Here is a 25435-nt window from a genome sequence, read left to right as displayed (position 1 = left end):
CCTGTATTCATTACAATTTAGAAGAATGAGAGGGGATCTCATTGGACATAAATTCTGACAGGTCGGGACGGACTGGATGCAGGGACAGGGTCTGGCTGGGGTGGGGTCTAGAACAAGGGGCCACAATCTCAGGATATGGCTTAGGCCATTTAGGACTGAGATGAAGAGTAATGTCTTCACTCGGAGCATGGTGAACCTGTGGAATTCTCTACCACAGAAGGCTGTGGAGGCCAAGTCACTGAATATATTTAAGAAGGAAATAGATTTTTAGACTCTAAAGGCATCAAGGGGCATGGCAAGAGGAGTATAGCATTGAGATGGAGGATCAGCCACGATCATATTGAATGGCACAGCAGGCTCGAAGGGCTGAATGACCTACTCCTGCTCTTATTTTCTATGTTCCTATGTTCTATGACTGCTGGGAATATGAACATATGAAGTAGGAACAGCAGTAGGCCACTTGGCCCCTTGAGCCTGCTCCGCAATTCAATAAAATCATGGCTGGTCTGATTGTTACCTCAACTCCGCATTCCTGCCTACCCCAGATAACCTTTCACCCCCTTGTTTATCAACAATCTATCTAGCTCTGCCTTAAAAATGTTCAAAGACTCTGCTTCCACTGCTTTTTGAGGAAGAGAGTTCCAAAGACTCACGACCCATGAGAGAAAATATTTTTCCTCATTTCTGTCTTAAATAAGCGACCCCTTATTTTTAAGCCATGACCCCTAGTTCTCGATTCTCCCACAAGAGGAAACATCCTCTGCATATTTAGCCTGTCAAGACCCCTCAGGATCTTAAAGATTTCAATCAAGTCGCCTCTTACTCTTCTAAACTCCTGTCTAACCTGTCCAGTATTTCCTCATAAGACAATCTGCCCATCCCTGGTATTAGTCTAGTAAACCTTCCCTGAACTGCTTCCAACACATTTACATCCTTCCTTAAATAAGGCGATAAATACTGTACACAATACTCCAGATGTGATCTCGCCCTGTATAGCTGAAGCATAACCTCCCTACTTTTGTAATCAATTCCCCTCACAATAAATGATAACATTCTATTAGCTTTCCTAATTACCTGCTGAACCTGCATATTAGCCTTTTGTGATTCATACACTCAGACACCCAGAACCTTCTGAATCTCAGAGCTCTGCAACCTCTCACCATTTAGATAATATGCTTCAGTTTTTATTCTTCCTGCCAAAATGGACAATTTCACATTTGCCCACATTATACTCCATTTGTCAGATCTTTGCCCACTCACTTAACCAGTCTATGTCCCTTTGTAGCCTCCTTACGCCTTCTTCACAACTTACTTCCTTCCCTATCTTAGTGTCATCAGCAAATTTAGCAACCACACCCTCGGTTCCTTCATCCAAATTATTTATATAAATTGTAAAAAGTTGAGGCCCCAGCGATGACCCCTGGGGTGCACATCTGAAATAAGGAGACAAGAAGCCGGAAATGTTCAGCAGGTCAGGCAGCATATGAGGAAAGAGAAACATGAGCTCTGCCTCTCTCTCCACAGATGCTTCCATCTCTATTCAGTATTACCAACATTTTCTGTCATTATATATAAATGTTTATCAATATGTAAAATTTAAATAAAAACAACAGGTGTTGGAAAACTCAGCAGGTCTGGCACATCTGTGGAGGAAGAAACAGAGTTAACACTTTGAGTTGTATGTGACTCTTCGTCGTAACTGTCGGGAGGTAGAAATGTGATGGGTTTTGTACCACTGCAAGGGGGAGGAGAAGGTAGAACAAAGGGGAGACAGAAAAAGCAGCGAGACTACAGAGAATGAGGAGTCAGGAAAAGCGGTGAGATTTCAGGGAGTGGGGAGCCAGAAAAAGTAGCGAGACTTTGGGGAGTTAGGAGCAGCCTCTCCAGTCTGTGGATTATGAACCCCAGTTTGGAAACAATAATCGGGGTGTAACATTGGCATTTTTTGATTTTATTTCAGATTTCCAGCATCCACAGTATTTTGCTTTCATCACATGTCATTAGGACAGTGGTGAGCGATGACTTTGGCTCAAAAGAGCAAGATGCAGAATCAGTTTGGGTAGAGATGAGAAATAGTAAAGGTAAAAGGTCACTTGAGGAAGTAGTTTATGGGCCCCCTAACAGTAGTTACATGGTGGCATCGGGTATACAGGATTAAATAAGTGGGGTTGTAAGAAATGTACCACACTAATCATGAGTGACTGTAATCGATATGTGGATTGGATGAATCAGATTGACAAAGGTAGCCTGGAATGTGGGTTCATAGAGGGTAGAAGAGCAGTATGTTCTAGAGTCAACCAGAGGTTAGGCTATCCTGGACTGGGTAATAAGTAATGAGACAAGATTAATCAATCACCTCATGGGAAAGGAGCCTCTAGGTGACAGCATGATAGAACTTCATGTTCAATTTGGAGGTGTTTTTTTCATTCATTCACAGGATGTGGGCTTCGCTGGCTGGCCCAGCATGTATTGCCCATCCCTAGTTGCCCTTGAGAAGGTGGTGGTGAACTGCCTTCTTGAACCGCTGCAATCCATGTGGTGTAGGTACACCCACAATGCTATTAGGAAGGGAGTTCCAGGATTTTGACCCAGCGACAGTGAAGGAACGGCGATATATTTCCAAGTCAGGATGGTGAGTGACTTGGAGGGGAACTTCCAGTTGGTAGTGTTCTCATCTATCTGCTGCCCTTGTCCTTTCTAGATGGTAGTGGTTGTGGGTTTGGAAGATGCTGTCTAAGGAGCCTTGGTGAGTTCCTGCAGTACATCTTATAGATGGTACACACTGCTGCTACTGTGTGTCAGTGGCGGAGAGAGTGAATGTTTGTAGATGTGGTGCCAACCAATTCGGCTCCTTTGCCCTGGATGGTGTCAAGCTTCTTGAGCGTTGTGGGAGCTGCACTCATCCAGGCAAGTGGGGAGTATTCCATCACATTCCTGATTTGTGCCTTGTAGATGGTGGGCAGGGAGTCAGGATGTGAGTTACTTGTCGCAGGATTCCTAGCCTCTGACCTGCTCTTGTAGCCACAGTATTTATATGGCTAGTGCAGTTCAGTTTCTGGTCAATGGTAACCCCAGGATGTTGACAGTGTGGGGATTCAGTGATGGTAATGTGATTGGACGTCAAAGGGCGATGGTTAGATTCTGTCGTTAGACATTGTCATTGCCTGACACTTGTGTGACGTGAATGTTACTTGCCTCTTGTTAGCCCAAGCCAGGATATTGTCCAGGTGTTGCTGCATTTGGACATGGATTGCTTCAGTATCTGAGGAGTCGCGAATGGTGCTGAACATTGTACAATCATCAGTGAACAGCCCCACTTCTGACTTTATGATAGAAGGAAGGTCATTGCTGAAGCAGCTGAAGATGGTTGGACCGAGGACACTACCCTGAGGAACTCCTGCAGTGATGTTCTGCAGCTGAGATGACTGACCTCCAACAACCATCTTCCTTTGTGCTAGGTATGACTCCAACCAGCGGAGAGCTTTGCCACTCATTCCCATTGACTCCAATTTTGCTAGGGCTCCTTGATACCACACTTGGTCAAACGCGGCCTTGATGTCAAGGACAGTCACTCTCACCTCACCTCAGGAGTTCAGCTCTTTTGTGCATGTTTGAACCAAGACTGAGCGGCGGAGACACAGGATAAAAGAGCGCGAGGAGAGCGGCGGAGACATGGGATAAAAGAGCACGAGGAGAGCGGCGGAGACATGGGATAAAAGAGCATGAGGAGAGCGGCAGAGACACGGGATAAAAGAGCGCGAGGAGAGCGGCGGAGACACGGGATATAAGAGCGCGAGGAGAGTGGCGGAGACACGGGATTGAAGAGCGCGAGGAGAGCGGCAGAGACACGGGATAAAAGAGTGCGAGGAGAGCGGAGACACAGGATAAAAGAGTGCGAGGAGAGCGGAGACACAGGATAAAAGAGTGCGAGGAGAGCGGAGACACGGGATAAAAGAGCGTGAGGAGAGCAGCGGAGACACGGGATAAAAGAGTGCGAGGAGAGCGGCGGAGACACTGGATAAAGGAGCGCGAGGAGAGCGGTGGAGACACAGGATAAAGGAATGCGAGGAGAGCGGAGACACAGGATAAAGGAGCGCAAGGAGAGCGGCGGAGACACAGGATAAAGGAGCGCAAGGAGAGCGGCGGAGACACAGGGTAAAAGAGCGCGAGGAGAGCGGCGGAGACATAGGATAAAGGAGCGCAAGGAGAGCGGCGGAGACACAGGGTAAAAGAGCGCTAGGAGAGTTCCAGGGAGCAGAGTCGGAGGGCGGAGTTCCAGAGAGGTGAGTATAAAAACCTTACCTCGGGGATTCGCGGACCTCGGGTCTTAAAAAAAAATAATTAAAAGTGGCGTCACAGTAAATCTGTGACCTGATTGGCTGGTAGAGAATCTACACTGAATTTGAAACTAAAACATTGTTAAACTAATTAAACCAAATAAATTAATCACTTAATTAATAAGTAGAGGATATCTAGACCAGAATCAGGGGATTACTGTTCTCAGAATTTAGTATTTATAGTAGAAATCTAGCCCTAGGGAATGTATAGTTAATAAGGAGTCAATAAGCAGTTATTGGATTTAAATTAATTTATTAAATAGTTCTAGAAATGGCAGTTGCTGGGGTGAAGTTCTTCACCTGTGGGATGTGGGAAATCTGTGACGCTTCAAGTGTCCCGGACAACTACATCTGCAGGAAGTGTACCCAATTGCAGCTCCTCACAGACCGCATGGATCGGTTGGAGCAGCAGTTGGATACACTTAGGAGCATTCAGGTGGCGGAAAGCGTCATTGACAGGAGTTTTGGAGACGTGGTCACACCCAAGGTACAGACAGATAGATGGGTGACCGCTAGAAGGGGCAGGCAGTCAGTGCAGAAATCCCCTGTGGCTGTCCCCCTCTCTAACAGGTATACTGTTTTGGATACTGTTGGGGGGGATGGCCTATTAGGGGAAAACAACAGCATTAGCCAGAGCAGTGGCACCACGGCTGTCTCTGTTGTTCAGCAGGGGGGGGTCAAAGCACAGAAAAGCAATTGTCAGGGGCTCAGATAGGCGCTTCTGTGGTCATGAAAGAGACACCAGGTTGGTATGTTGTCTGCCTGGTGCCAGGGTCCAGGATGTCTCTGATCGGGTACGGGACATTCTGAAGGGGGAGGAAGAACAGCCAGAGGTCATGGTACACATTGGTACTAACGACATAGGCAGGAAGAGTGATGAGGTCCTGCAGCGGGAGTTCAGGGAGTTAGGCAGAAAGTTAAAAAACAGGATCTCTAGGGTTGTAATCTCAGAATTACTCCCTGTGCCACGTGCCAGTGAGGCTAGAAATAGGAAGATAGTGCAGCTGAACACGAGGCTGAACAGATGGTGTAGTAGAGATGGTTTCCGATATCTGGATCAGTGGGATCTCTTCCGGGGCAGGTGGGACCTGTACAGGAAGGACAGGTTGCATCTAAACTGGAAGGGCACTAATATCCTGGCTGCGAGGTTTGCTAGTGTCACTCAGGAGGGTTTAAACTAGTATGGCAGGGGGTTGGGAACCAGAGCAATAGGTCAGCAGGTGAAATAAATGACTGGGAACCAGTGAATATGGCCAGTAGGACTAAGAGGAAGGGCAGGCGGGGAGAAATTACTGAACACAGTGGGACTGGTGGTCTGAAATGCATTTGTTTCAATGCGAGAAGTATGACAGGCAAGGCAGATGAGCTTAGAGCTTGGATTAGTACTTGGGACTATGATGTTATTGCTTTTACAGAGACTTGGTTGAAGGATGGACAGGATTGGCAGATAAACGTTCCAGGATTTAGATTTTTCAGGCAGGATAGAGAGGAATGTAGAAGAGGTGGGAGAGTTGCACTGCTGGTTAAGGAGAATATCACAGCTGTATGACAGGAGGACACCTCGGAGGGCTCATGCACTGAGGCAATATGGGTAGAGCTCCGGAATAGGAAGGGTGCAGTCACAATGTTAGGGGTTTACTATAGACCTCCCAATTGCCGGTGGGAGATTGAGGAACAGTTATGTAGGCAGATTTTGGAAAGGTGTAAAAGCAATAGGGTTGTTGTGGTGGGTGATTTTAACTTTCCCTATATTGACTGGGAATCACTTAGTGCTAGGGGTTTGGATGGTGCAGAATTTGTAAGGTGCATCCAGGAGGGCTTCCTGAGACAATATGTAGATAGTCCAACTAGGGAAGGGGCAATACTGGACCTGGTATTAGGGAATGAACCCGGCCAGGTGGTCGAAGTTTCAGTAGGAGAGCATTTCAGGAAAAGTGACCATAATTCAGTAAGTTTCAAGGTGCTGGTGGATAAGGATAACAGGAGTCCTCGGGTTAAGGTGCTTAACTGGGGGAAGGTTAATTATAACAATATTAGGCAGGAACTGAGGAATCTAGACTGGAGGCAGATGTTTGAGGGCAAATCAACAACTGACATGTGGGGGGCTTTCAAACGTCAGTTGATAAGAATTCAGGACCGGCATGTTCCTGCTAGGATGAAGGATAAGTATGGCGAGTTTCAGGAACCTTGGATAACGAAGGATATTGTGAGATTAGTCAAAAAGAAAAGGGAAGCATTCGTAAAGGCTAGAAGGCTGGGAACAGATGAAGCCCGTGGAGAATATAAAAAAAGTAGGAAGAAACTTAAGCAAAGAGTCAGGAGGGCTAGAAGGGGGTCATGAAAAGTCACTGGCAACCAGGATTAAGGAAAATCCCAAGGCCTTTTATACATATGTAAAAAGCAAGAGGGAGCCAGGGAAAGGGTAGGCCCACTCAGGGACAGAGGTGGGAATCTGTATGTGGAGCCAGAAGAAATGGGAGAGATACTAAATGAATACTTCTCATCAGTATTTGCCAAAGAGAAGGACTTAGCGGTCGATTTGTCTAGGGAAGAGTGTGTAGATAGCCTGGATCATGTTGAGGTCAAAAAAGAGGTATTAGGCGTCTTGAAGAATATTAAGGTGGTTAAGTCCCCAGGGCCAGATGGGATCTAACCCAGACTACTGAGGGAGGCAAGGGAGGAGATTGCTGGGGCCTTGACAGAAATCTTTGTATCCTCACTGGCTACAGGTGAGGTCCCAGAGGACTGGAGAATGGCCAATGTTGTTCCATTGTTTAAGAAGGGTAGCAGGGATAATCCAGGAAATTACAGGCCGGTGAGCCTTACGTCAGTGGTAGGGAAATTATTGGAGAAGATTCTTCGTGACAGGATTTACTACCATTTGGAAGCAAATGGGTGTATTAGTGAGAGGCAGCATGGTTTTGTGAAGGGGAGATCGTGTCTCACCAACTTGATCGAGTTTTTAGAGGAAGTGACAAAGATGATCGACGATGGAAGGGCAGTGGATGTTATATACATGGATTTCAGTAAGGCCTTTGACAAGGTCCCTCATGGCAGACTGGTACAGAAGGTAAAGTCGCACGGGATCAGAGGTGAGCTGGCAAGATGGATACAGAATTGGCTTGGTCACAGAAGACCGAGGGTAGCAGTGGAAGGGTGCTTTTCTGAATGGAGAGCTGTGACTAGTGGAGTTCCGCAGGGATCAATGCTGGGACCTTTGCTGTTTGTAGTATACATAAATGATTTGGAGGAAAATGTAACTGGGCTAATTCGTAAGTTTGCAGACGACACTAAGGTTAGAGGAGTTGCAGATAGTGAAGAGGATTGTCAAAGGATACAACGGGATATAGATCGGTTGGAGACTTGGGCGGAGAAATGGCAGATGGAGTTTAATCCGGACAAATATGAGGTAATGCATTTTGGAAGGTCTAATACAGGCAGGAATTATACAGTAAATGGCAGAACCCTTAAGTGCATTGACGGGCAGAGGGATCTGGGTGTACAGGTCCACAGGTCACTGAAAGTGGCAACGCAGGTGGATAAGTAGTCAGGAAGGCATATGGCATACTTGCCTTCATTGGCAGGGGTATTGAGTATAAAAGCTGGGAAGTCATGCTGCAGCTGTATAGAACCTTGGTCAGGCCACACTTGGAATATTGCGTGCAATTCTGGTCGCCACATTACCAGAAGGACATGGAGGCATTGGAGAGGGTGCAGAGGAGGTTTACCAGGATGCTGCCTGGTCTGGAGGTTATTAGCTATGAGGAGAGGTTGGAGAAACTCGGATTGTTCTCACTAGAGTGACGGAGATTGAGGGGCGACTTGATAGACCTTTATAAAATTATGAGTGGCATGGACAGAGTAGATAGTCAGAAGCTTTTTCCCAGGGTGGAAGAGTCAATTACTAGGGGACATAGGTTTAAGGTGAGAGGAGAAAACTATAGAGGAGATGTGCGGGGCAAGTTTTTTACGCAGAGGGTAGTGAGTGTCTGGAATTCACTGCCAGAGAAGGTGGTGGAAGCAGGTACGATAGTGGGGTTTAAGAGGCAGCTTAACAAATACATGAATAGGATGGGAATAGAGGGATAAGGACCCTGAAAGTGCAAAATGTTTTAGTTAATGGGCAATGTGATTGGCGCAGGCTTGGAGGGCCGAAGGGCCTGTTCCTGTGCTGTACTTTTCTTTGTTCTGTCATGTGGTCAGGAGCTGAGTGGCCCTGGCGGAACCCAAACTGGGCATCAGTGAGCAGGTTATTGCTAAGCAAGTGCTGCTTGATAGCAATGTTAATGACCCCTTCCATTACTTTACTGATAATCGAGGGTTGGTTGATGGGGATGTAATTGGCTGGGTTGGATTTGTCCTGTTTTTGAGCACAGGACATACCTGCGCAATTTTCCACATAGATGCCAGTGCTGTAGCTGTACTGGAACAGCTTGACTAGGGGCATGGCAAGTTATGGAGCACAAGTCTTCAGTACAATTGCTGGAATGTTGTCAGGGCCCATAGCCTTTGCAGTACCCAGTGCCTTCAGCCGCTTCTTGATATCACATGGGGTGAAACGGGTTGGCAGAAGATTGGCATCTGAGATGCTGGGCACCTCCGGAGTGGGCCGAGATGGATCATCCACTCAGCATTTTTGGCTGAAGATTGTAGCAAATGCTTCAGCCTTATCTTTTGCACTGATGTGCTGGATTCCATCATTGAGGATGGGGATATTTGTGGAGCCTCCTCCTCCTCTAGTGAGTTGTTTAATTGTCCACCCCCATTCACGACTGGATGTGGCAGGACTGCAGAGCTCAGATCTGATCCGTTGGTTGTAGGATCGCTTAGCCCTGTCTATCACTTGCTGCTTATGCTGTTTGGCATGCAAGTAGTTCTGTGTTATAGCTTCACCAGGTTGACACCTCATGACTGGTGCTGCTCCTGGCATGCTCCCCTGCACTCTTCATTGACCAAGGGTTGATCCTCTGGCTTGATGGTAATGGTAGAGTGGGGGATATGCCAGGCCATAAAGTTACAGATTGCCGCTGATGGCTAATAGTGCTTCATGGATGCGCAATCTTGAGTTGCTAGATCTGTTTGAAATCTATCCCATTTGGTATGGTGGTACTGCCTCACAGCACGATGGAGGTATCCTCAATGTGAAGGTGAGACTTCATCTCCACAACGACTCTACGGTGGTCAATCCTACTGATACTGTCATGGACAGATGCATCTGCGGCCGGCAGGTTGGTGAGAATGAGGTCAAGTATGTTTTTCCCTCTTGTTGGTTCTCTCACCACCCGCCGCAGATCCAGTCTAACAATTATGTCATTTAGGACTCGGCCAGTAGTAGTGCTACCAAGCCACTCTTTGTGGTGAACATTGACGTCCCCCACCCAGAGTACATTCTGCACCCTTGCCACCCTCAGTGCTTCCTCCAAGTGGTGTTCAACTTGAAGGAGCACTGTTTCATCAGCTGAGGGAGGGCAGTATGTGGTAATCGGCAGGAGGTTTCCTTGCCCAAGATTGACCTGCTGCCATGAGACTTCATGGGGTCCAGAGTCTGTGTTGAGACTCCCAGGGCAACTCTCTCCTTACTGTATACCACTGTGCCGCCACCTCTGCTGGGTCTGTCCTGTCGGTGGGACAAGACATACCCAGGGATGGTGATGTCTGGGATATTTTCTGTAAGATATGATTCTGTAAGGATGACTATGTCAGGCTGTTGCTTGACTAGTCTGTGAGACAACTTTCCCAATTTTGGCACTAGCCCCCTGATGTTAGAAAGGAGGATTTTAATGGTCGACAGGGCTGATTTTGCCATTTTCATTTCCGGTACCTAGGTCGTTACCAGGTGGTCTGTCCAGTTTCAATCCTTTTTGAGGCTTTGTAGCTGTTTGATACAACTGAGTGTGTTGCTAGGCCGTTTCAGAGGGCATTTAAGAGTCAGCCATATTGCTGTGGCTCTGGAGTCATGTGACTCCCATCAGCCAGACTATAGTCAATGTTCACAGATGCAATGTAAGAATCTATGGTGTCTCCTCACTGCATATCGTCATCATTCTCCACGAGTGTAGCAGCTATGAGGGCCTCATGAGCGCATCCACCTCATCTGGCCAGCGCGATGGCCTCAATACCATCATCCTTGTCTTTGAGGACTTCCTCACCCTTACTCCCGTCGACGTCCTCATCGGATGATACGTGCAGCTCCTCTCCTGGTTGCGGTTGTGAAGGGCGCAGCAGGTGACAACTGTGCATGACACTCTGTGGACTATATTGCAGGGCTCCACCAGACCGGTCCAGGCACCAGAACCTAATTTTCAGCATCCTGATGGTTTTCCCCACCAAGGTACGAGTGATAAAATTCTCAAGTATGAACTTGGATAGGTAGTAGACAACAATGATTCTGAATGAGAGGTGAAAGGGGTGGAAACAAGACAAGATGCTCAAAGGAGGAAAACATACCAGGTCAGGCCAGTGTGATCTCGGGTTAAGTGGCACACCCACATCAAGCTTTGATAGGCTAAGTGATGGAAGATACAACCAAATGAGAAAGGGGCAAGTTGTCATCACCCCCTCAGACTTCTGTTATGGCCATCATACATTCATAGATGGAAAAATAATGGTTAACTTTCAGTGTCGGAGAGGATGACCAGAAGTAATCCGCATTTACCATATCATTAAAAGGGTATTTAGACTGAAATGGGCAAGACTTAAACTGAACTTGTCACAGAAAATTATCTCCTGCGCCAGAGTGGAGGAACAGAGAGTGTCACCTTCACAAAGAAACTTCAAAGTGGCAAGTTGATGAGGCTAAAAAGCATCAAGGATAAAAATACCTGCAAAAACTCAGCTGGTCTGGCAGCATTTGCGGAGAGTTAACGTTTCGAGTCCGTCTGACTCTTCAACAGAACTAAGTAAAAATAGAAGAGGTGAAATATAAGCTGGTTAAAGGGGGCGGGGTGGTAGAGATGGATAGAGGGCCAGTGATAACCAAAAGATGTCATAGACAAAAGGTCAAAGAGGTGTTGAAGGTGGTGATATTATCTAAGGAATGTGCTAATTAAGGGTAGAAAGTAGGACAAGCAAGGTACAGATAGCCCTAGTGGGGGTGGGGTGAGGTGAAGGGAAGGGATCAAAATAGGTTAAAAGGTAGAGATAAAACAATGGATGGAAATACATTTAAAAATAATGGAAATAGGTGGGAAAAGAAAAATCTATATAGATTACTGGAAAAGGGGGGGGGTCGGAAAGGGGGTGGGGATGGAGGAGAGAGCTCATGATCTAAAATTATTGAACTCAATATTCAGTCAGGAAGGCTGTAAAGTGCCTAGTGGGAAGATGAGGTGCTGTTCCTCCAGTTTGCGTTGAGCTTCACTGGAACAATGCAGCAGGCCAAGGACGGACATGTGGGCATGAGAGCAGGGTGGTGTTGAAATGGCAAGCGACAGGGAGGTCTGGGTCATGCTTACAGACAGACCGAAGGTGTTCTGCAAAGCAGTCACCCAGTCTGCGTTTGGTCTCTCCAATGTGGAGGAAACCGCATTGGGAGCAACGAATGCAGTAGACTAAATTGAGGGAAGAGCAAGTGAAATGCTGCTTCACTTGAAAGGAGTGTTTGGGCCCTTGGATGGTAAGGAAGGGGAAGTAAAGGGGCAGGTGTTGCACCTTCTGCGGTTGCATGGGAAGGTGCCATGGGAGGGGGTTGATGGAGGCGTGGACCAGGGAGTCCCGGAGGGAATGATCCCTGCGGAATGCCGCCGGTGGGGTGTGTGTGTGAAGGGAAGATGTGTTTGTGGTGGCATCATGCTGGAGTTGGTGGAAATGGCAGATCCTTTGAATGCAGAGGCTGGTGGGGTGATAAGTGAGGACAAGGGGGCCCCTATCATAGTTCTGGGAGGGAGAGGAAGGTGTGAGGGCGGATGTGCGGGAGATGGACCGGACACTGTCGAGGGCCCTGTGAACCACCATGGGTGGAAAACCTCGGTTAAGGGAGAAGGAAGACATGTCAGAGGAACTGTTTTTGAAAGTGGCATCATCAGAACAGATGCAACAGAGGCGAAGGAACTGAGATAATGGGATGGAGTCCTTACAGGAAAAGGGGTTTGAGGAGCTGTAGTCGAGGTAGCTGTGGGAGTCAGTAGGCTTGTAATGAATATTGGTGGACAGTCTATCACCAGAAATTGAGATAGAGAGGTCAAGGAAGGGAAGTGTCAAAAGATGGACCACGTGAAAATGATGGAGGGGTGGAAATTGGAAGCAAAATTAATGAATTTTTCCAGGTCCAGACGAGAGCATGAAGCAGCACCGAAGCAATCATTGATGCACTGGAGAGAGTTGTGGGAGGGGGCCGAAGTAGGACTGGAACAAGGAATGTTCCACATACCCCATAGAGACAGGCATAATTGGGGCCCATGCGGGTACCCATAGCCACACCTTTTATTTGGAGGAAGAGAGGAGTTTAAGGAGAAATTGTTCAGTGTGAGAACAAGTTCAGCCAGATGGAGGAGAGTAGTGGTGGATGGGGATTGTTCGGGCCTCTGTTTGAGGAAGAAGCGGAGAGCCATCAGACCATCCCGGTGGGGGATGGAAGTGTAGAGGGATTGGACGTCCATGGTGAAGAGGCGGCGGTTGAGGCCAGGGAACTGGAAATTGTTGACATGATGTAGGGTGTCAGAGGAATCACGGATGTAGGTGGGAAAGGACTGGACAATGGGAGAGAGAATGGAGTCAAGATAGCAAGAAATGAGTTCCGTGGGGCAGGAACAGGCTGACATGATCGGTCTGCCGGGACAGTCCTGTTTGTGGATTTTGGGTAGGAGGTAGAAGCGGGCCGTCCGAGGTTGGGAGACTATCAGGTTGGAAGCTGTGGAGGAAGATCTCCAGAGGAGATGAGGTCAGTGACAGTCCTGGAAACAATGGCTTGATGTTCAGTGGTGGGGTCATGGTCTAGGGGGAAGTAGGAGGAAGTGTCTGCAAGTTGATGCTCAGCCTCTGCGAGGTAGAGGTCAGTGAGCCAGAAAACATCAAGGATCTTTGGTTTTAGAGGCATAGAGCACGCAAGCAACTGAATTTTAAAAGAGAAAATACTCAACTATCATTGTGAATTTATTTTCAAAGCATTTTTGCATCATTTCCTAGCAATTATCCTCTGCCAAATGATATTTAAAATACAAATCATATGTAATAAAATTAATTTTCTTCCCTTCCTCTTTCAGTCTCCTGCATCATCCCTGGGCAAGTAGCCATTTAATTCCAGGGTTTTTCCGATAGTGCTTCACAACTGGTCCATGAGGATGGCAAGCGCATCTGACTTTTGGACCATCACCCCATAGAAGTTTAGCCCTGACAATGCCAGTGACAAAACATGGGGAAGTCCTATTTGCACGTTCTAGTGAAGTCACACTTCAATCGTGTTTCAATGGTCCCTGAAAATGCTGAAGGACAGCCACTCATATGCCTCAAAAGGGCAGGAGCACACTACATACTCCACATGCGATATTAAACTCAACTATGCTGCACAGCAAAAGGGGCATCTTCAGGCCACTGGCGTAGCTCTTAGCAGCTGCAGGAAGCGTAATGACGGAAATGATCTAGCAGAGGGTGTTATAGGACATTGGTCAAAAATAACTTTTCAAAAAAGAAACAAGACTAACCTCACTTGAACTTCCCTACCTCTAGTTTTAGCTAGGAATGATACTTGCTGTTCACTCAACACTCCAATTCTACAGTGAATGTTAGTCTGACAATTCTGGCTGGCAGTTTTACAGCAAAGTCTAATCATTCCTTCCTGCCAATTTTGTCTTGCTTCTCCTGAAGGTACTGTCTCTTGTTTGGTATCTGGGTGGCTACATCCATTAGCCCTGTACATGTACAAGTCTAGATAGCGTCAAATCTAATTGCATGTGAAGGATATCACTATCGATAATATAAAACATATTTGGTCCAGGATGAAAATCTCACCTCACATTTCTCCCAGCTCAAGAGTTTGAGGTTATCTGTACCAGTTTAATTTCTGTTTCAGCTAAGACCAGCACAGTGCAGACTAGGTATTAAATATGGAAATTCACTGTCAACTTAGTTTAATGCTACTATATAGGTAACAAGAAATCTCAAATAGTTTAAGTCTCCTTGTATGATATAGGCCCCTCCTAAAGTTACAAGCATCACACTGCACTTTTCCTCTTCTTTTAGAAGTGAAGTGCCCAACCTCTGAATCATCCCCTTGGGGCTATAAATATAATCCATCTACTACTACAATTCAAGCCAACCATGTTACCCTTCACTCACTTGATAAAATACATCAATCTGCTACCTCAAACTCTTTGCACTATCCACGTATTTACTAGCAGGTGGTTTCATAGTGGTTCAACATCACTGAAACCTATCACTGTCATTCATATATCAGACAAATGGGATACAAATAAGAAGCAGGTGGGTATTCTGGTGATTTTTCCTCTCCCTCTGTCAATTTACCAGATTACACTCATTAACATAGAAAAACATCCCAAGTTAATCAAGGATGCTATATTATTACAAGAGCCACCAAGGTCAATTACATTTCCTTAAATCAACAATACCAGGGGATTAAGCAGAAATCTACTGGTTCACTTGTCTTATGATACCAACCTGTGGCCAAAAGATGGTGTTTTCTCCCCCCCTCAGATTTAACCAGGACATTTCCCTTCAATCAATTACAATACACCTCTAACATTGTAGACTGTGATCTCAGCTAAGGAGTACACATCAACACAACAATAACACCTCTAGATCATCAAATGCACATAGGATAATTGTCCATCAAAGAAATAGGAACTATATTACAGCATTAAAGAAAGCCATTAAATAACATGGTAAAGTGCAATACAACAGAGTGACAAGACATCATTGACCACTATAAATTTCAAATGATTAATAAATCTACTTCAATTTTTTAAATATTGCTATCAAATACATTATGCAAGGTTATTTCTTGATGGAAGTCTTAATCAGTCTTTTTGGCCAAATCATCTGGTGGTCCTTCTGTGGTGATGCCGTCTGTAGCTTTGTCAATGCAATTCCGTTCTCCATTCATTGATGGATATTCAGACTAAAGGAAAAGACACACCATCAGTTACACGACTTCTTGGGGGAGCAAAAGGAAAATAATAAAGGCATATCTACATGTTATTTTTCCTCTTTAATAATTTTCTCTCCAGAAGACACCTACTGTCTTGACTTAATGGCTGTCAGCCAACATGAGGGTTCATGACTCTGCAGGCAGAGTTGTAACTCCAAACCACTGAGGTCAGTTAACTGTGTCTAGACTGCCAAAACTGGCTACAATTACCATGGTTAACTTTTAAAGTCCCATTCGACTTGCTGTTTTGAGTGATGCAAACAGCAACAAAGCATACGGATTTGGTATCATAGTTGTGCAGTGCCAAGTCAACCAAATTTCAAGACTGGCCATCAAACTACCACCTCCCCCTACTCGGTCCCCTGGTGGTCATTCTCCATGTGAGTTTGCTCGGTTGGGTATTTTGACTAAAGATGGGAAACTCTTGAGTTATCAACAGTCACAGATTGCAACTCTTTCGAGTACAATCACAGTTCTTGGTTTCCGGGAGTGGGACATGAACCCACAACAAAGGTGGACATCATAGATAAAAACAAAAAACTACTGCGGATGCTGGAAATCCAAAACAAGAACAGAATTACCTGGAAAAACTCAGCAGGTCTGGCAGCATCGGTGGAGAAGAAAAGAGTCGACGTTTCGAGTCCACATGACCCTTCAACAGAACTGAGTGTAGTTAGGAGAGGGGTGAAATATAAGCTGGTTTAAGGTGGGGGGCGGGGGGAGAGAAGTTGAGGGTGGGGTGGTTGTAGGACAAGCAACAACCACCCCACCCTCAACTTCTCTCCCCCCGCCCCCCACCTTAAACCAGCTTATATTTCACCCCTCTCCTAACTACACTCAGTTCTGTTGAAGGGTCATGTGGACTCGAAACGTCGACTCTTTTCTTCTCCACCGATGCTGCCAGACCTGCTGAGTTTTTCCAGGTAATTCTGTTAAGGTGGACATCATAGTTGAGCTCAATCCTATCATAAATTCAGGAGTCATTAGAAACAAACACACTGACCAGCTTCTGACCAGATAAGCAAGCCTAAAACAAATATTGAACAAAATACCTTGATATGTATCACCCACTTCAAGGGTTAAATAAGGGGACGTTATCAGCCACCACTCTTACAGCATATTCATTATTAGAGATGAGTTGGTGGGAAATAATGCAGATCCACAGGCAAACAAGACAAAATTATAAAGTGGAACTGTAGCAAAACCCCATAAAGTAAAACACATGAACAGACAAAATTCTTGGCTACAAAAGATATAGGCTACATAAAGATAGGTTATGTGAGTGGGCAAAGATCTGGCAAATGGATTATGTGGGAAAATGTGAAATTGTCCATTTTGGCTGGAAAAATAAAAGAGAAGCATATTATCTAAATGGAGAGATTGCAGAGCTCTGAGGTGCAGAGAATTCTGGGTGTCCTAGTGCATGAATCACAAAAGGCTAGTATGCAAGTACAGCAAGTAATTAGGAAAGCTAATAGAATGTTATCATTTATTGCGAAGGGAATTGAATACAAAAGTAGGGAGGTTATGCTTCAGTTGTACAGGGCACTAGTGAGACCACATTTGGAGTACTGTGTACAGCATTGGTCATTTTATTTAAGGAAGGATGTAAATGCTTTGGAAGCAGTTCAGAGAAGGTTTACCAGACTAATATCTTGAATGGGCAGGTTGTCTTATGGGGAAAGGTTGGACAGACTAGGCTTGTATGTGCTGGCTTTAGAAGAATAAGAAGCGACTTGATTCAAACATACAAGATCCTAAGGAATCTTGACAGGGTATACGTGGAGAGAATGTTTTCTCCTGTGGGAGAGTCTAGAACTAGGGGTCACTGTTTAAAAATAAGGGGTCGCCCATTTAAAACAAGGACGAGGTGAAAATTTTTCACTCAGAGGGTCGTGAATCTTTGGAACTCTGTTCTTGAAAAGGTGGTGGAAGCAGAGTTTTTGAATATTTTTAAGGCAGAGGTGGATAGCTTCTTGGTAAGCAGGGGCGGGGTGATAGGTTAATTGGGGTAGGTGGGATGCAGATTTCAGGTTACAATCAGATCAGCCATGATCTTATTAAATGGTGGAGCAGGCTTGAGGGGCTAAATGGCCTAGCCCTGCTCCTTGTTCGCATTCATGTAAAAATCCCAGCTAGCAGTAGGAACTATTGAGAAAATCCACAAAGAGAAAGACAGCACAAGTTAGAACATTCTCCTTGCAGTGGTCCTAAGTCCAGCCCAGAGGGAACAGATAAAAGTCTTCTCCCTTCTCTACATTCAAAACCAATTATGTTCACTGTGGCTTCAAGTGGGTATAAATTTTCAACACAAGCTACCTACCACGCATGCACACAGGACTCCAGGTCTGCAACTGTGGCTGGGAAGGAATAATAAACTAAAACACAAACATGGCAGAGATTGAATAAAATATTATGAAGCACAGCGAGTCAGATACAAGAGGCTTTGTTAACAGTAGAAACAAAGAAAAATTGGTGGCCCTGCATCTCTTAGATTTCAGCAGCCAGTGCCTGCAGAGTCACCTGCCCAACAAAGACCTCGTGTGGCAACCTTAAGAGGAAGAGGGGATTATAGTAGGGCCAAAACACAAAGAACAGTATTACCTAGCTTCCCATAACATTGAGGATGTACAGATCAATAAAAGAAATAGGTTGAAAATTACTATTGCCAAAAATAGCTACATTTGATGGCCACCACCAATGCACTAGCTATGTTTGAAACTCTCATCAATGGACTGCACCATCTGATCGTTGACTGTTTTTAAAAGGCAGTTATCAAGCTGTCTTGTCAAAGTTTGTACTGCATTACTAGTAGAATCTTATGCTGCTGTGGCTGAGGGAGTCCCACTGACTGTTCTTGTAATGCTCTGGAGTCATGAACTAGGCATTTTTGATGGTGATGGGGCCTGAAACACTTTCCATTAAGATAGTTCATTTGAGAAAACATAAAAAGACCAAAAATACATTTTTCTTTATATTCATTGGTGGGATGTGGGTGTTGCTGGCTAGGCCAGCATTTGTTGCCCATCCCTAATTGCCCTTGTTCAGACGGCATTTTTAAGAGTCAACCACATTTTAACCAACTGCATGAAGAAGCAGGCATGAAGACGACTGATGAAGTGTTCTCAAATTATTTTAGCTAGTATACCAGGAGAGTAAGCTGGTACCTCAGAAGGAGGCAGAAAACATACAAACAACTCCAGATGCTCTCACATTCAGAAACAGGTCTACAGTGCCACTGCTAGAGTAGCTAAGCCTGTATGTCTGCCTTCTCAGGTTAGGTGACAGTATGCACCAACTGTAATATTTAAAACAAAAAGCTAAGGTTGGAAAGAGTTTGAATTCAGGTCTTGCTCCCAGTTCATCAAGCATTTCAACCTTCCCAAAACTTTTTCCACATTATGTTCAGTCAAGCACTGGGTGACTTTGTACTGGTTTTAGAATCTCAGATCAATATTGCAGATGTTATCTGGAAGAGGAGAATGGATGGAGTTTGTGGAATTTGAAGGATAAGGTGAAATCTCTGTTGGAACGATCAATGAATAATTTCACTTTGCTCAGATCTAGGAGAGTTTAACTGTTTGAACATATACATCCTTCCAGTCCTGGGCTATAAAGAACCACTACGGACACTACAGCAGAGAAGTACTTTGTTCCTTTATTAGTGCCATCTGGTTAATGAATTCATTCAGTGGTCAGTGCAGCACTGTAGATATTATCTGTGCTAAAACTCTACTGTTAGCAGTTTCTGAACTTTGATCTCACATGCCTTCATTTTCTTACGTTTGTTCTTTCTCTCCTGTAACAACTATAACAGAAAAGTGAGTAATGAAAAAAAAAGTGAGGAGTTAGCATGTGATGACATGAAGTAGGACAACAATGAATTGGACAATTATTAGAACGTAGACACTCAATATCTGGTCAATTGTTACTGAATTCTGATCCAAAGCATAATTCTATTGTATGCCAGCTTGGTTACTTCTAAAAAAGACATCTTATCCCTAACTCTCAGCCTAATCAGCTGAGCCAAATGGACCAGGGAGCTCTCAGTGTGTACTGAGTTAAACAATTGCCTTCTGCATGCTTGGTTCAGAGACTAAGTTGACAAAACATGCTGGAAACACATTGGCAATGGTGCCCTTTACAATAGAGCAGTCTACAGCATCCATGAAGAACTGCATCCCTAGCAATGAGTCAACACTATTAAAGATCAGAAAGGAGGGAGAAACTAGTTGAAAGAGAATGAAAAGAAGCAAGCCCTTTCAAAAATTAAAAGTTCCTATTTGAAACAGTTTGAAAAATTATCCTGTGTTAACAGCTTAAAAATAGAACAGGTGGAATTTTGCCCTATTGTTTTAACTTGTTCCCCACGATACAAATATAGGAAATAGGAGTAGGCCATTCAGGCCATAGCCCTTGATTTCTTTATTAATTAGAAATCTATCCATCTGTCTTGAACATACTCAATGACAGAGTCTCCACAGCCCTCTGGGGTAGAGAATTCCAAAGATTCACCACACTGAGAGAAGAAATTCCTCATCTCAATCCTAAATGGCTTACCTCTTATTCTAAGACTGTCTCTCCTCGTTCTAGAACCCAAAGCCAGGGAAAAACATCCTTCCTATATCTATCCTGTTGAGCCCAGGCTCCTCAATCTTTCCTCATAGGACAATCCTGCCATCCAAGGCATCAGTACAAGACTGTTTAAAATCTTCTTCAAACTAAATGCAGCTAGGCTACCACTTAAATCACGTGAAACTACTCCCAGCTAATTGTCAGTGTTTACATGGGGTGCTATTAATTTCAACCATCCCCATCATCTCTTTTCACTGGTTTCTACTAAATGGATGGGCTGGGAATCTGTTCCCAAGCCTTTGACAATTACCAGAATATGTCCCAGAACAACTAAGGTTTGATAAGAAGTAGAGCTTTCTCTGATTTTCCGTCAAACGTCTGGCTTCTGCTCAGAACCATTGTTTGGTGGCACAACTGAAACATGTGTGGAATCATGGCTGCAAATCCACTTCTCATGAATCCATGGCAACAGAAACTGCAGTCCCCCAGAATCACCTTCAACATCAACCCAATTAAAATTCTCCACACTTAATCCAACCACGCTAAATTCCGGAATGCAAAAGAAACGTAGTGCCGACAATAAGTTAGAACTGCAGTTGTATTACCTTAATTGTTCCATTACATGCTTCTGTTTTTGGTGTAGCAATTTCCTCTTTCACTGCTTGCTTAGGCCATAGGCGGGAAATAAAGGGAGAGATGAAAGGATACAAGATAGGCTCCAAGAACTTCTTGTAAACCCACAATAGAACCGGAATGACTATGCAAGGAATGCAGACCATTGCTGTGGGTCAGAACAGGGAGAAAAGAATCAATTTATATTATAAATGAACAAGATGTTCTGCAGTTCAAATAGTAATTTTCTCAACATCCTCATCATTCCCAAGACAGCAGGCATGCAATCAATTGTCTATGCCAAAAGATTGAAAGAGCTGCTTGAGTCAAATTCACACTGATATTGAAAAATTGCTTTATTTTTCTGCATTTTCACTAATAGCATTTTACTGGATTTCAGGTCAATAGGCACTGCAAAGCCTCATACTTTTGCTCACGCTTTATTTTCATATAATTCTAAACAAGAATCACAGCAGGCTATTTGACTAAGTGAAGCATCACAGCTGAAATCAATCTTGTCCTCACTTGTACAATATGTTGTGTAAAAAACGTCACAAGATTTAAAAAAAAATTAGTTTTGGCAATCATGGCCTAGGGAACAGTGATCAATAACTGCCTAGATCCAGCTGAGAGCAAACCAGCAAGACTGAGGTCTTCTGGTCTTGATTAGCTCAATACCACCCTAAACATCAGAACAACTCTGCTAGTGACAGACCTATACAACTGAATAACATGTTTTTAACTGAAATGCCGACTACATTCAGATTAAGGAGTGACATTTTACAGGGGAGCGGTCTGCTTCGGGACAGTGTGTTGCAATGGACCTATACATATCAAAATCTTATTATACCTTACATACTATAAATTGTAAAATCACAACAAACATTGCAGTTCAAGAAAACAGCCCTAAACCATTGCAGCGCAACTATGCATAGCCAGTGATGTCTCAGGAATATTTCTTTAAAATTAGTTCAAATTATGTGTGAATTAACAATTGTACAATAAGTTATGTAGTGGGTACATAAATATCAGCCAAAATTGCACTTCATTTTTACACTAATTTAACCTGAATTGTATATTTAAAATTAAAAGCAGTTTGTAAAGTATAATTCTGTAAGTGTATTTCATATAGAAATATTTTAACAATGTCCTCTTGTACATGAGAACACTGGCTGAAGTAGCCTGTGGTGTTAACAACTCTACGAACTTCTTCCCATTACAATTACCTCATCTCAGCTTTTCAACAATATCTCTATTTCTTTTTCTCACATGTATTTTCCTTTTGAAAGTAACTAAGCTACTTGCCTCAACCTTTGCCTGTGGCATCAAGTTCCAGATTCTAATTGCTAAGAAATTTCTCCTTACACCCCTAATGGATTTATTAACTTTTTTTTTATTTATCTGCCTCTAGTTTTGGATTCTTCCACAAATGCAAACATTCTCTCCCTGCCCAACCCATTCATAGTTTTAAAGACATCTGTCAGCTCTCCTCCAAGACTTCTCTTTTCTAAAAAAAAAACCCTAACCTGCTCATTCATTCTCAACAGCTCTAATCTCAGTTCTGGTACCATCCTAGTCAATATTTTGCACTCTAGTGTTTGCTTGTTCTTCTTATAGAATGGATACCAGAACTCTGCACAGTACTACACATGCAGGCTGACCAAGGTCCTATCTTGAATTCTATACTTTTATTAATAAATCCCAGGCCTTTTTCGCATTTTTAATTGTTTTGCTGACCTGAAATGTTGTTTTTAATGATTTGTTCACCTGTATCCTAGATCCATTTGCTCTTCTACCCCATTCATTATCGTAAAGCACAGGCGATGATTTTACTTACTGTACCTCAAATTTATCTGTGAAAGTTCATTAGCCACAACTGCCAATTCTGCAAACTTTCTAATGATTTCTTCTATTATGTTGCATTCTTCCTCAGTGTTAGCTATAACTCCTTCCTCCAGTTTGGTATCATCTACAAATTTTGATATTGGGTTATTTGTACCTAGCTCCAAATCATTATTGGTCCCTGCACCGATCCTTGTGGAACATCACTTTCAGTTTTTCTCCAAACTTAATCACAACTGTCTTATCTCTACACTTTGATTTCTAGTTTTTAGTTCATTTGCTACTTGTTCCCTGACTCCAAAGATCCTTAATCTTTGTCACCCTTCACCCCTGTGCTCATTACACTGGCTCCCAGTTAAGCAACATCTTGATTTGAGAATCCCAACATGGCCCCACCACTCCCTATCTCTGCAATCTGCTGCAGCCCCACAACTCTCCCAGGTGGCTGCGCTCACCTGACCTCTTTAGTATTCCCATTTAAATCGCTCCACCATTGGTGCCTGTGACTTTAGCTTCCTGGTACCAACGTCTGGAAATCCCTCCCAAAACCTCCTCACTTCTCTCTCTTTGTTGCTCTTTAAGGAACACTCTAAAACATACCGCATGACCAAGTTTTTAGCTATCTACCCTAATATGATCCCATGTAGCTTGGTGTCAAGTTTTCTTGGATAACGCCCCGGCTAGCGCCTTGGGACGTTTTATTACTTTAAATAAGCTGTAAAAATGCGAGCCCTTGTTGCTGAGCCTCCATGGTTCTAGCAAATGTGGCCCTCAAAGACGCAGCAAGACTTTCCTTTGCGGTGGAGCCCCTAACTGCTTGATTAGCGTCTCCTGGGCCTGTGAGTGACAGCGCCGCGGGTTAACTTACAAGCAGCAGCCAGCTCCTCACCCTTTGCTGGGCTACAGTGTTTATAACTACCCCAACTCACCGACAACAGCTCAAAGGCCTCGCTCAGACAAGAAGCCTCCCAAAGGCAAGCGAGCTTCCTCTCCTACTCCCCCCCCTCCCGCCGTTGACGTCAGTTACACGAGAGCAGATTCTCCTCCCTGACTGGCTGTTTATGACTCAATCTGCTTCGTTGCTGTCGCTCATTGGTTCCTCAACAGCCTCAGCTTCAAGCGCTATGCTGGTTGGATGCTGTGTGAGGGCTACGCGTCCCGATTGGCGAGGTGCAATTGAATGACGTCACAAGCGTACAACGTCACAGAGGCTGCATACCAAATACCCAATCAGGAGGCATCTGAGCAAAAGAAGGGGGAGTAAGAAAGTTGGTGGTGTAAGTGTGTGTGTGTTTGTGTGGTGGAGGGAGGGACGGACACAGTGAACTAGTTGGGTTGGGTTTCACACGAGCAACTGTTCACGAATTTCAAGAACCAGGAGGCCTCAGTGAGTAGTCAAGGAACGAAGTTTCAGGGCAACGAAGAGGAAGCCATTCTCGCCATCTCTCATCACTCACAACTTCGTTGCTTCCTCCAGGCCCAATTCCTCATCTCACCTGAGCCTCAATCTCACCTTTCATTCCCCAAAATCCATCTCTCTCCACCATTTATATTCTCCAAAGTTTTCTTCACCATAGCAGCTGGAGGTTAATGGTGGGGCAATGAAAACCAGGAATTCGTAAAAGGCCAGAACTGGAGGAGCACAGAGATCTCAGAGGGGTAGAGAGTTGCAGGCTACAGAGATACAGTGGACAAGGCCAATAATGAAGGATTTGAAAACAAGAATGATGCTGGACTTGTGATACTTGCTAAAAACTGACCTTAGTGGTGGGAAAATTGAGAATCTAGAACAAAATTATCAGTCACTTGGACAAGCGTGGCTTAATTAAGGAAAGCCAGTGTCATTGTTGGTTTCCTCATTATTAAAGAGCCTACGTGCATTGAGCTATCTGTTGTGTGTTCCAATGTGGCTGTGGAGCCCAATGGTCAGAATTTGGCAGTGGTTTGTAGAGTATCTCCTCTGTCTTCCTTAAGCTGATGATTAGTGCATTATCATCAGCCACTTTTGAAAAACAGTCCATGATCTTTGGCCATGCTCAAAGTGTGACACAAGGGCACAGTCATCGGCAAACAGCAATTGCAGTATATCATCTCGGATACATTATTTGAGGATTTCAATCGTCAGGTTGAAGAGATTGCCATCTGTCCTGAATTGATGTATATTTGATCAAAATTTCCATCACATGCCCTAGAAAGCATAGCAGCAAAGAATATAGTGAAGAGCACAGGGGTCATGACACACTCTTCACACTGCTTGTTACATCGAAGGAGTCAGTATATTCACTGCAGTCAGCAACTCTAGTCGTCATTTCATCTTAAAACTGCTATATCAGATTTACTGCTGTATCAGATTTACAGTATCAGGACATCTAAGTTTGGCTAAGACTCTCCACAAGGCTTCTCTTATTTTCTGTGTCAAAGGCCATCGTCAAGTCAATAAAGACAGAGTAGAGTCCCATCTGTTGTTTCAGCATTTCTCTTTAACATTTGTGATAGGGTGAAGATCATGAAATGCCTCTCCCTTTCCTGAACCCATTTTGACTTTCTCAGAGTTCACATTCTGCTGTGTGGCTTACTTTTGCTGGTAGAACTTTTGCTAGAACCTTACCAGCTACATCACAAGCAGCGAGATTACTCTGTGTCAGTCAGACCAAATCCACAAGGGAAACTTGGTCACGCTATCACAATGTTTTTGCAATTTGTATTTATCATGAGAAGATGTGTGCACTGAATTCAGAAGTAATGAGTCCACCAAGACCTTTAAAGATTTTAAAAATTAAATTAAAATATTTATTAACAAAGTAAAAGATTTCACACATACATAAGACTACAATTACTTGCGACTATAACAAAACCTAAAATTCCTAATTAGCCTGATTCCCACCTTTAAGGCAACAGTCCAAAATAGATTTTAGATTTAAAACAGAACCAACAAGTTAACACAATACCCATTTGACAATAGAAATCC

General features: G+C 44.2%; 1 protein-coding gene across 2 annotated transcripts; it reads right to left on the bottom strand.

The window, feature by feature from the left end:
- Nucleotides 1–13419: 13419 nt before the first annotated feature.
- Nucleotides 13420–23460, bottom strand: c21h18orf32 (chromosome 21 C18orf32 homolog). 2 transcript variants are annotated; one of them, XM_078552684.1, is made up of 3 exons: nt 23397–23460; nt 20619–20794; nt 13420–15408 (listed from the first exon to the last, which is right to left on the bottom strand). In XM_078552684.1, the coding sequence occupies exons 2-3, from the start codon at nt 20790–20792 to the stop codon at nt 15304–15306; spliced, it is 279 nt and encodes a 92-aa protein (XP_078408810.1). In that variant the 5' UTR covers nt 20793–20794; nt 23397–23460; the 3' UTR covers nt 13420–15303. The 2 variants fall into 2 exon arrangements, with proteins under 2 accessions (XP_078408810.1, XP_078408819.1); XM_078552693.1 differs by lacking the exon at nt 23397–23460 and adding an exon at nt 22363–22384.
- Between the last annotated feature and the right edge of the window lie 1975 nt (nt 23461–25435).

The sequence above is a fragment of the Cetorhinus maximus genome, chromosome 1 (genome assembly GCF_964194155.1).
Source record: "Cetorhinus maximus chromosome 1, sCetMax3.hap1.1, whole genome shotgun sequence".
Lineage (NCBI taxonomy): Eukaryota > Metazoa > Chordata > Chondrichthyes > Lamniformes > Cetorhinidae > Cetorhinus > Cetorhinus maximus.
The sequence above is the reverse complement of the archived record's forward strand: the minus strand, read 5'-3'. Positions and strand labels throughout refer to the sequence as shown.

Bases quoted from the DNA above. Each gene is read 5' to 3' on its own strand.
- c21h18orf32 (XM_078552684.1), bottom strand. From the start codon at position 20,792: ATGGTCTGCATTCCTTGCATAGTCATTCCGGTTCTATTGTGGGTTTAC. The intron at 15,409-20,618 runs GTAATACAACTG...CTTTTCCTTTAG, and splicing joins CATGTAATGGAACAATTAAG to TCTGAATATCCATCAATGAA.